Genomic DNA, 11955 nt, shown 5'->3' with positions numbered 1-11955 from the left:
GCGTGGGCTTCAGTAGTTGATGCACGTGGGCTCACTAGTTGTGGCTCATGGGCTCTAGAGCACAGGCTCAATAGTTATGGCACACAGGCTTAGTTGCTCCATGGCATGTGGGATCTCACTGGACCAGGGCTCGAACCCGTGTCGCCTGCATTGGCAGGCGGATTCTTAACCACTGAACCACCAGGGAAGCCTGAGAATAGTGATTTTCAAGGAGTGCTCAATTACTACAAATGATGAATGCCAAGGACGATCCATCAGACACATCACCTTGAGAAGAGCTCTGGTGGAACACTGGGCAGGGTTGGCAAAGGAAAGAGGTGTGGGCTGTCTTGGGAGTAAAGACCCAGAGAGTGTAGTGTTATGGAAGGCAAGAGAAGGGAGGGTTGTGGCAGGGGGCTGGGGCGGGGGGCAGTGGGCGTCAAGTGCTGGCAGATCAAATAAGATGAGACCAAAAACTCACTTGGGTGTGGAACAGGATGATCCACGAAGAGTGTCTTCAGCATTTAGCAGGGGGTAGGGCAGGACCAGGTGACGCGTGGAGACAACTCAGAGCTCACTCTATAGGAAAGAGCACTAGAGGGAACCAGGGCTTTGTGTATGTGATGTCGCTTTGTTCTTGTGTGGTGAGAAAGACTTGGCATGTTTGAATATTTGATAAGGAGCAGCTAACAGAGATGGCACTGGGGAGAAGAGGAAGCCAGGTAAGAGTGGTTCTTGAGAAGGAGGGTTTAGTTCCTTTTTCCTCCCATAGAGGCAGGTGCCTTTGGCCAAGGACATAACTCTAGCCATCAGAAAATCTCAGCTGAAGGTTTGCGCATGTTTCCCCGCGTTTACTAACGTTGCTCCAAGATAGCTCCCGTGTCTACCACATCAGTTCCAAGCTATCTGCCCTCTGTGCTGGGTTCACACTGTGATCCCAGCTGCAGCCCCTCCAGAGGCACGAGGCAGTGTTCTGCCTGGTTCGACTGGGCTCTAACCCACACGTTCTGCCTCAGGTTCTGGCTCCACTTCCTCATTTTCAAGAGGAGCACAGACCTATCTCTTCTGGCAACCTTGGTCCACCCTTCTGAAACGCTTACTGCCCTAGACTCTTAGAACACAATTTTCACCCAAGTATTCACTATTCCACATAATAACTGCTTCCTTAGCTAGATCAAGCTCCCCGTCTTGGTTATTTATGGCCCCCGGCTATTAGGAACACAAGTACAAAGAAGACTATAGTCATCAGGACCTTATACCAGTGGACCCCCTAAGCTTCAGTTTCTGAAAACCAAGGTTAATTAGAAGTACCTACCTCACAGGACTGTAGTGAGCATTAACTACACATGTATGTGCCTGGCACACAGCAAGTGCTCTTCAAATGCTAACTATGACACAGATTAGTTCCCTTCTCCCTTGTATTATCTCCCAATCAGTTCTCCACATTGCACCACCCCCTCCACCACCTCATGGTACCAGATGCAAAGTGGGTACACAGAATCCATTGTTTCTTCCTACGTGTCCATGACTTGATAATTCCTAAATTTATGGGGAAAAAATGAGGTTTGAGAGAAAAGTCACAACTAATAGTGTACTGAAACATGCCCTTCTTCTAAAATGAAGAGTTGAGAGCTGCTTAACACAAGTTTTAGCTACAGAAAATATATTAAAGGAAGAATTCTTTAGAAGTTCCTTTATGTGCTACAGGGAATCTCTCTAGATGTAAATAAAAAAACCTGGAGGAAATACTTTAATCCAAGTTTAACACGTCCCATGTTGTGAGTCTTCCATGTTGGTGGAAAGCCAATCTGGGTAAAAACTGGTAACTCAGATAAAGGTTCAAGGGCTCCCCTAAAACCTCAGGAGACCCACCCTGGTTTTCAATAACCCTCTCTTCTGCCAGAAACTCCCACATTCCTCCACTCAAAATTTCACTCAGGTGTCTCCAGACTCTAATACTTGGCTTTGACTACTCCACCCTATTTGTCTGTAATCACACTGCCTTCAAGGTCCTGTTTTCACTAGCCCCAGCCCTCCCCAAGAGATTTTAAACCCCCTAAGACCAAATTACATTTTTCTTTTATATACATCAAGAGGCAGCTACAGAATATTTCACATATTCAATGTATGTTGACCAATTTATATATGAGCCCATTCTGGAATATTCTCCCAGCTAATCACCACTATTCTGCAGGTTAATTTTGTTCATTCTCACGATCCTGACGTGAAGTATGGATCAGCAGGCAGGACAAATCCAGCTAAGAGTTTTTAAATGTTTTTAACAATCCTTAAAAAATGTAAAAAAACAAAGACTATGCAACCTGCAAAGTCTAAAATATTTACTACCTGGCCCTTTACAGCATACTTGATAGAGGCTTTATACAAGGACATAAGAAATGAATGCAAGAGGGAAGACCTGCAGAGCTCCTAGAAACCTCACTGGCCCCTGAAGTACCTCTAAGGCAAGATGTTTCTTTATCCTATTAATTCAGAAACTCAACTCCAAGTGCCTGTGTGGATAAACCCCAAGGACCTGCCAACTCTGAAAATCACTAACAGCCATCTGCCACTTGCCATGCTCATTGCAGGTGAGAAGCTAAAATAAGTAACATCAGTGGGAAGCTGTGAATGATAAAAAGCTGTGTGATGCTAGATAAATTCAAGTTCGTAAAGAAATTTCCTTAAATTTAATAAAGATGCTGAAAATGTTCTTTGCAATTTTGTTTTAATATTTACAGTTTCTTTTTCTTTTTTTTTTTTTAACAAAGTTCTGTACATAAAAATAAATATACAGAAACAACTCTATCAACTGTCTGCATCAGTAATCCTCGTTGGTGGGCTCACCATTTACAAGGAAGACATCATTCAACGCAACCTGTCACAGAGACTGTCCTACCAGCAAGGACCTCTTAACTGGAAGGGTCATTGCCAGATCTCTTTTATCAAGATCGCCAATCACTTGGAGGCCTTTGGCTATCAACTAGCAATAACCCATGAAATTAATGAACACAGTCACTGGCTTCAGTGCAGTGTGATCAACCGCAACTGCTGCCTAGTGGCCATGTCCACGCCCTCTGCTGCTGTCAACCCTTGAAGACGGGCGCAGGTAAGAACAGAAAGAAAACCCCCTCCCCCTGGCTAGTCACTGTGAAAAGCGTGCGTAAGGCAATTGAGTCGAGGGTTAAGGATTCATCTTGCTAATGTCAAAAGCGACACTAACAAGATTCTTAGCCTCATCCACCAGATGATGGGCCTCTGCGTCCAGGTCTCCAGGAGCAGGCTCCACCTCCTTCACCAGACAAAGGGTTGTAACCTGTGATGAGAGAAAGGAAGCAGAAGAGTGCTGGAAACGTTCTGCATCAATGTAAACTGTGAGCCTTGTGCAAAGCACTGCCAAGATATGGATCCTATTTTCACAAACATTTTCATAAAACTTGCAACTACAACATGACAAAACAAGCTTATACTGTGATTGCAGCTTGAACTGACTTTCTGGTGGGAATAAAACAAGCTGTTCAGCTTTTCTGTTTTAGCTCTCAAAACACAGAAAACTCCCCAAAATACACAAAAAATTTGCCCCCAAAAACCTCTCAAGATGGCTGGATTTTAGTATATAAAGGCTTCTAACTGTAGTGCTTCATAAAATGTATACATTCAAATAAGAACTGCTAAAGCTACAGAAAATAAATTTAAAATATCAAAATTAAAAACAGCGCAACGTGTCGCTTCCACCAGTCAGAACTGGGTAATCCACATGCCCCAGTCCCCAGCCCCACTCCTGCCTACGCATTAGTCCTGTCCTCAAGTTAACGGACATTTGGCCACCAGGCTGACTGCTCAGGCTCTAGAGCCAGCAAGACCTTAAATGAGGCAGTTTTGCTCTTACTTACTGTAGAATCTGTGGTCACTAACTTCCTGTGCCTCAGTTTCCTTATCTATAAAGCCAGGAAGTCGAAGCCCCTGGGCCCGGATCACTGGGAATGCATGCCACGCATTCTGTTTTCTATAATCCTCTCCTAAATACCACCACTCTTTGCTCTGAAAAATGGTCTTGGAAGACTATTTCTTGCTGAAGCAAGAAAAAGATTTAAAAAAGAATTTTCTTTTCAGACACACCACTCCCCTACAGCAAGCTAGCTTTGGGTTCCTAATGCAAAGGGGATCAGAGCCAAGCCTGGGCAGGCACCCCAGCTTGTGTCCAGGCTGCACAGAGCCCACATTCCAGACACACCACAGTGGGCAGCCAGGCTTCCACACCTCCCTGCAGCACCTCCCTGCAGAAAACCCCTCTCCCCAGACAGAGAATAGTCTTTGGCCTAGAACTGGTTCCTACACAAAGTATTCTAATGCCTTTGCCTCTCCTCTCTCAGGATTTACGTGGGACTCCTGGCAGATCACAAAGGTTACTTATTTTCATTTGTGTGAGAGTTCCATCTTCCCATAAGGACATGAAAGTCCTCAGGGATGGGATAAGGACAGACTGCTACAGTTAGAGTGCATGGGGGTGCTGCACACAGAAGCCCTCTGACTGAACATCTGTCCATGCCTCCTTGAGAAAGTTACTTGTAAGACACAAGGCAGCCTTGGCTGGAAAGACCAAAACCCCTGTGTCCCAGCCCCTTGACACACTCATCTGCAAAATGGACAAACGATTTCTCGCCCACTTACCTCTCCCCTTACAGGGCTGTATGGGATCAAGTGCAAATCCTAAAATACAAGTGCAACCATCCCAAGTATTTCCCAAGGGCCTCAAGTGACCTCTTTTTTCAATTGTTTATCAGATGCTGACTTTCGTGAGGCCAGGGGATTACAGGCCTCCTGGAAACAGGACCTGCACCCATATCCTTGCCTGAGGCTCACTAGACAACCACAGAGCTCAGCAGGTTGGCGACTTCCAGCCATTGAGGTGTGCTTTGCATCTGTTTCTTTTATCTAATCTTCATAATCCTAAACTTAGGAATTTGTCTCGATTTATAGACAATGAAACAGAATCTTGTTTCTAAACGTAAGTTTATTCTGTAATTGTTCAGAATGCTTTAATGTTTGGTACTTACCTCCTCCCCGCAAAGGCTTTCTGTCAGATTTTCGTTTCGGGAGTACTGATGAAGTAGAAGGCCCAGGACTGTCTTCTTCCTGTTTGAACATATACAGGCTTAAGAATCCAGTTAAAAACACTCCACTCCAGGAAGCTTCATCTACTTGAAAAAAACCCCACTAGGCCGAAGGCTACATCACCTGAGGCTTTCTTGTATTTCCTTTGTAACTTTTTCCTTCTTGCATGCTATCCCACATTTCAATCTTCTGTCTCCTTTTTTCTTCTTCAAGCTGAGGAAGAATTGCACATTGTACAGAATGAATTCATAAGCTACCATCTTTCTCAAAGAAAAAGTAATTTTAATAGTTTTTAATTTAAATGTCCTTCAAAACACACCGTCACCTGTACTTTCTTCAGTTAATAAAATAGTTGTCATCTAGTGGTGTGAGTTTAACTCACAAACAGAAGTTACTGTTTTCGTATACTATTAAAGAAAGCAAAAAGTGTCATGGAGAAATGAATACTGACTCTTCTTCTAAACTGGACATTCTTGGTAATGCAGAAGAACCCTGACCTGGAAAGGGTCAGTGTGGCTGGCAGGCCTGCTTTGTTGCTAGCTGGTTGTGTCATCTGAGGAAAGTCACTTAACCCCTCCATTTCGAAGGCTGTGTGGATCCAATAAGAGCAGTTTTGAAAGGTCTTTCAAAGTCAAGTACTATGGGAGCATAACGGAAAACTAGTCTCAGCAGAAAATTATGCCCAACAATAAGCACCTGGGAAAGTTTGTAATTATACAGTGAGCAGGAGGGAAACACAGTGCCTTGGGTCTTTGCCTCTGCTTCCTACTCCTCGAAGAACAACTGGGTACTGCAACATACGTTCACACAAAGGTGACTAACCCAATGGAATCCAGACCCAAACTTCAGTTCATTCTGGTTCCAATAAAACTGTGATGTCAGAAAGATGTGCCAGAAAATGCCTTAGAAAGCACATATCCAGAAATTTCTCAATGGCTTTCAAGGTCCATCACTGCTAAACCCAAAGGCCCGTCCCCGTCTGTAAGCACAGGAGGTCAAGGAAGAAACCACCTCTTGATCTGAAGGTTGTTTTATGCTCATAGCCAACATGGAAAACACCAGAATGGAACACCGCTGACAAATCCTGAGACCACACACGAGAGCTGACTGAACTGTGAGTCAGGCACACTGTTAATTTTGTCAAGTACCCAGAACCACAGCTTTAAAACTGAACACAAGCTTCTATCCTTTCTCCAATTTTACGAGGCTATTACAATTTTTAAAAATAATCTTTTTTTTTTCTCCTCTGAAGTATTTATTTTCTTTTTCTCTTTTTGGGCTGCATTGGGTCTTAGGTGCAGCACACGGGCTTCTCTCTAGTTATGGCATGTGGGTTTTCTCTGTCTAGTTGCGGTGTGCAGGCTGCAGGGCACACGGGCTCTGTAGTTTGTGGCACGTGGGCTCTCTTGTTGAGGTGTGCAAGCTCAGCAGTTGTGGCATGCGGGCTTAGTTGCCCCACGGCATGTGGGATCTTCCCCAACCAGGGATCGAACCTGCAGCTGTCCCCTGCATGGGAAGGTGGATTCTTTACCACTGGACCACCAGGGAACTCTTAGAAATAATCTTTAAAAAGTTTTTTTTCAGCTACATCAGCAAATTGGATAAACGATCACGTTATTTTACTAACACAAAAAACTCAGGCCCTCAAATCATTAATTTAGACATGTAGAAGGAATTCAACTCAGTCTATGGCTCTAGAAACAAAACAAATCTTTGGAAATCAGAAAAGAAAAAACTAAAATTAAACTGTTTAAAAATGGCATCTATGTATACTATGCTGCCACTTCTATGGAAAAATGATAAATGCATGTGATCATACATGGATAAAATGTTTCTGGAAAAAATACCTAAAAAACTTAACATGGAATGCTTAGGCAGCAGGGGGTAAGGGAGCAAGGAAGTCAGAGACTAAATTTTCACAGTACAGATTTTTATATCCTGAATTTATTTTAACCTCATGTGATTTAGAAAATTAAATAATAGGAATGTGCTAGTACATTTTAGGCGAGTGACTATATTTAAGTGGAAGACGGGCAACCCACTGAACACTGAAGAAGGCTGCCAAGACGGGTGACCGAGAGGGCCGAGTGTGTATAGCAGGTGTTGTCTTATTTGGTCTTTTCCCTCTGGGCTCCAGCCAAGCTGCGGAGACCAGCCATGTACTGGATGACCATGCAGAAAACAAAAGCCACTCCCATCCTGGAAACACCAGACACATGCAAAACCAGGAGGAAGACCAACTTCTCTGGCTTCCTTCTGAGGGCATAAAGAGGGGCCCAGAAACATCTGCACTGAAACTGGAAAGCAGAGTCTACACTTAGTTGTTTCAATTACACAGACTGGGTCTAACCTGGTGGGTGACCTTACTCCTGGGGAGAGCGGCACTTCCACATCAGCCCTTGGTTCTTCCTCCCCCTGCCCCCAAAACCTTCTACCACCCCCACAACCAAACCATGTGTCTTTAAATAATCTTGCAAAACTCCATCTCAACCCTGGGTTGAGCCCATTGCCACCCTCCCCTGGCTCTCCTTCAATCCACTGAAGAACAGCCCCACCAAGCCAGGTCATGTGAGATGCACCGCTTGAAACCAACTGTGGAGCAAGAGGCTGAATGTGTGTTCTGTGTATCTGGTGGTACGGCTCCTGCACACAACACACAGTTTTGTTGGGTGAAATGCTGCTGTGAGGGAACCACTTAAAAGTAAAAACATAAATACAAGACACCTTTCTTTAAGAGTACTTCCCCCCTAAACAGTAAGAAATTGCACAAGGAAAACCTGCTGAGCAATACTCAGCCAAGTGGAAATGCTTTGGCCTCTAACAGTTGCTCCCTGTACCCATCCTAATGCATGTGCACAAGTGCACACACACTTTTACCCGCTAAACCTCAAATACCATATATTCAAACTAAAACCAGTTCATACCTGTCTTAGTTTCTCCTTATGCTTTTCAACTTGTGCATTTAATTCTTCTTGCATTTTCAAACGAGCAGCTGCTAAAGCCTCCTGTCGTTTAACAACAAGGTCAGGTTCTAAAATGTCAGAAAATACTTGAGATAAAGCACCTTGTGTAATATAAAATGGAAACTCTTGAAGTCCATAGTGTACAGAAGTCAGGCAATGCAAAGACATATTTTTACATGAACAAGTCTATTCTTCTGCGTAAGTTTTACTGCTTAAAGGGGCAGGGGACTATCCCAAAGCCACAGTCCATAACCTTGTTAAATACCCATAGCATCAGAAATCTCTGTTCAAAAGAGATTTCTGGGCTTCCTGAGCAATTCCAATTTAGAGTCTGGTATGGGCTCTGTGTCTGAAATATAAGTGGTCTGACGGCCACAGTGAGATTCCATTCCACAATCTGGATACCACCTAACGCCGAGGCTCTAGGTTGATCAGAATTCTAGAAGACTATCAAGGAAAGATAAACCTTTCAGATCATTAGCCACCACCTAATTAGCCCAGATTTACACCAGAAAGAGGTAAAGAGCTTTAGGTATTTTATCCTTGTTTCTACAGAAAAAAAAAAAAAAAAAAAAAGAAAAGAAAATCCTTCCAGCAAGCATTAATAGAAATGACCGCCCCAGATATCTATTTTTATCTGGTTTGCAAATTTATATAAATACATAATCAAGTTCTCTATCTACTTTACTCAGACCGCTGTGTTTAAGGAGCACTGAGGGGAACTACACAGTACTATGACTAATTTTTTAAACAAGGAAACAAACTAGAACTTATATGTTCATATCAGTATCATCCAAAGGACATGCAATCATCCTTACCTACAGATAGTTAGCAATGGAAAAAGATCACCTAACTGAATCCACATAAAACGGGCCACAATGTCATGGTCCAAATAGCACAGGGAGGGGTGTGTGTGTGGTGCCTGAAACGACCTAGACCTTTATCTTTAAAAACAAAATTATAGTTCCACTTTATAGAAATGTGAATTGTAATATTTGAACTGTTGAATTATTCTTAGAATAAAAATGTGTGGATTTTTTTAACCTAATTTTTTTAACGAAATTGTACAAGGTAACATCTTTCACTACACGTTTACTTTCTACGGTGCTTTATTACAACAAACTCCTCCTCTAAGAAGCCCATTCCATTTTATAAATCTACTTTTCAGCTGTCAGCAAGTCTCACAATGCCAACAATGGCTGTACCAGGTGACTGAAGCTGTTCTCTAACACCACTGTCACCCACTTCACAAAATCCTGCAACTTAAGCAACATTTACAATTGTACTTTGTAGTTTTTGTTGGATATACAGCCAACAACCAAACATACTGAGATTATGGCAGGACCACAGGGTTTCATGAGAGAGGAGAAGGAAAGAATTTTCTAAGTCTTTCTACTAATGATTACTTTTGTGTTATGATGTTTGCTTTCCTCCTCAGCCTCAGTAACTGTGGTGACTCAGATGACTGTTGATTTTTATTTACTTGATTACACTGCTATTTTCAAAACACTTAGCATTTCTTTTGGATATGTCCTCAGAAACTAGCTTCTAACTAGTTAAAAGGCTATTATTTTAGAGGGAATGAGCTTTTGAAACAGCCCAGTGTAACCTGATATCAGGTCTGATGAGTAAGTTGTGAAAACCAAAATGCAGTGGATGTGAGGAACTAAGGCTGAGTTTCTTGTCACTCACAATGGTTCTAGAGATAACTGAGACTTAGTAGGCAGACCCACAAGTATGGAAAAGTTGTGAAGTTTTTACTATAATCTCTCCTGTAAATGAAAAACCATGCAACACGATACACAGTCAGTGCTCTATACACCATCGAGTAGATTTTTCATCCCATCAAAAACTCCGAAATTTAAAAAACAAAAAGCCATTGCAGTTCACCAACATCAACTTCAGAAGCATTAAAACAGTTCTTCTCCCACAAAGATTAGAAACATACTTCTTACTCTTAACAACAGACTTTCAAATACTAAAACAAGCAGGTGTAAGCCACGCCTTCATTTGTTATCAGGTACTAACCCAGCGCAGAGGCAGCTCCATCCTGGTGCCTCTGCCTCAAGGCCCTCAGCCGGGTGGAGAGCTTCTGAAAGACCACGTACAGAAGGATGCAGCCGAAGACGATGTACCAGCCATAGGTGGCCAGCAGGGAGCCCACTGAAAACAATAAAATAGTTTTCAAGAAACTAAAAATGACGCTACCACTGCACTTTTCTATAAAAGTCAACAGGGCAAAATCAGCGTAGCTCCTGTCCCCGAAACCTTCACGGTATAGCTGAGGACTCCTAAGCAGGCAGTTAAAACAGCGAGAAGTACAACAGTTCAGGGATCACCGAGAAAGGCCTTCTCAGCTATCCAGGAAGTCGGAGGGGCGGGTCCGGAGGGCGTGGGGCACGCCAGCTGGGGTTTGAGGGACGAAGGGAAGTGTCTCTGACTCCGGAGGGCAAAGGCCTTTCAGGTCCCGACTCCATATGGAAAGGGGTGGCCGTGGGGCGAGGGGGGCGGGCTGATCCAGAGCCGGGTCTTGGGGCTGTGCGTGGGGGTGCGGAATGGGGGTGGCCGGGGCTGATCCAGCGCCGGGTTTTGGGGTGTGCGTGGGGGTGCGGAGTGGGAGGGGGCGAGGCTTGGAGGCAAACGCCAAGGGCCGAGTGACCCCAGTAACCGCAACCCCGAAGGGCTCACTTCGCATGAGGTAAAGGACTCGCGCAAAACGAGGCCGACCGCAGCGCCCTGGGAAGCAGCGCTCCAGGAGGGCCTCCACGCGCGCTTCGGGCCCCCCGCCCGGGCCTGTGTGCAGCGCCATCAACCGGCTGCGGCCCGGCCCGGAGCGCCGCGGAGGACGGCTCACCGAACATGGCGGCGCGTCGCAAACCCACTGCCCGCGCGCACTCACCCGTGACGTGAAGGAATCGCAGCCCCTCGGTCTCTAGGGCTGGCCGCGCAGACAGCTGATCCCCGTCTCGCTCCATGGTCGCCGCCCCGCGCGGCCCGGCCTAGCCCGGCCGCCTCAGCCCCACGCTTCGCCTTCCGGCCCGCCCCTACGTACACGTGGCGCTCCTGCTGCCGGCGTCCCGGCGTCCCGGCCAATCGCGTCGCGACGCGGCCCAGAGGCTCGGCCTATCGCCGCGAGGGCGTGGCTGAAGGGGGCGGGGCGCGACCCAGAAGGGGCGGGGCGAGCGGTGGCCAGCAGGGAGCGGCGCCCGCCATGGGGCGCTGGGTGGCCTGGCGGTGCCGTGAGGGTCTTCCCAGCCGGCTCCCTATCCGGTGCTTCCTTTTACACTCGTTGGACACCGAGGTCGCTGGGGTCCGGGCCGCCGGGAGACGGGATTTGCGCCCGTGCCCTTGCTCCCGGCAGCCCGGGCGACTCCCAGCCTCCGGGGGTCGCGGCCGAGGTCTGCCCCCCCAAGCTAAGCTGTGAAGGTGCTTCACCTGCCGTTGCCGGTGTTACTTTTCAGGCTAAGGGAGTCCCCGCCGACCCGCGCGGTTCTCCCCTCCAGAACCAGAACCTCAAGGAATGACCGCAACCGTGTCTCAAACACGCTTTACATTGAATCTTCCTAAGTCTCACAGGACGTTGTAGTTACTTCAAACGTCCTGGCTGTTTTCTCTGCCCGCGAGGCCTTTCTTCACCCCCTTCCACGCCTCACCCCTTAGCACCTCTCTGAGCTCTACCTTAACCACCCTGCTTGAAATTTGACCTTGAGGCTTTTTTTGGGAGAAGCATTTAAAGTGAACGTACCCAGTTGTGTCTCAGACGGAGGGTTGAGAATTAGGAAGAGAGATGAATGAGCAGGCCATGATTTCAGAGCACGCCGCAGCGTCCTTCCACCGCTGGTTTGTCTAGAAGTTTCTGGAAGGGGGTCGGCTCCTGGAGCCGCCCGATGACATCTTCAGC

At 46.0% G+C, this 11955-nt stretch overlaps 1 protein-coding gene across 1 annotated transcript; it reads right to left on the bottom strand.

The window, feature by feature from the left end:
- Window positions 1-2568: 2568 nt before the first annotated feature.
- Window positions 2569-11089, bottom strand: SELENOS (selenoprotein S). Its single transcript, XM_057724751.1, has 6 exons — window positions 10954-11089; window positions 10083-10217; window positions 8016-8122; window positions 5215-5304; window positions 5034-5112; window positions 2569-3292 (listed from the first exon to the last, which is right to left on the bottom strand). Exons 1-6 carry the CDS (start codon window positions 11027-11029, stop codon window positions 3213-3215), a joined length of 567 nt encoding a protein of 188 aa, XP_057580734.1. The 5' UTR covers window positions 11030-11089; the 3' UTR covers window positions 2569-3212.
- Window positions 11090-11955: the final 866 nt, after the last annotated feature.

This window comes from Hippopotamus amphibius, chromosome 2 (assembly GCF_030028045.1).
Source record: "Hippopotamus amphibius kiboko isolate mHipAmp2 chromosome 2, mHipAmp2.hap2, whole genome shotgun sequence".
NCBI classification, from domain to species: domain Eukaryota; kingdom Metazoa; phylum Chordata; class Mammalia; order Artiodactyla; family Hippopotamidae; genus Hippopotamus; species Hippopotamus amphibius.
The sequence above is the reverse complement of the archived record's forward strand: the minus strand, read 5'-3'. Positions and strand labels throughout refer to the sequence as shown.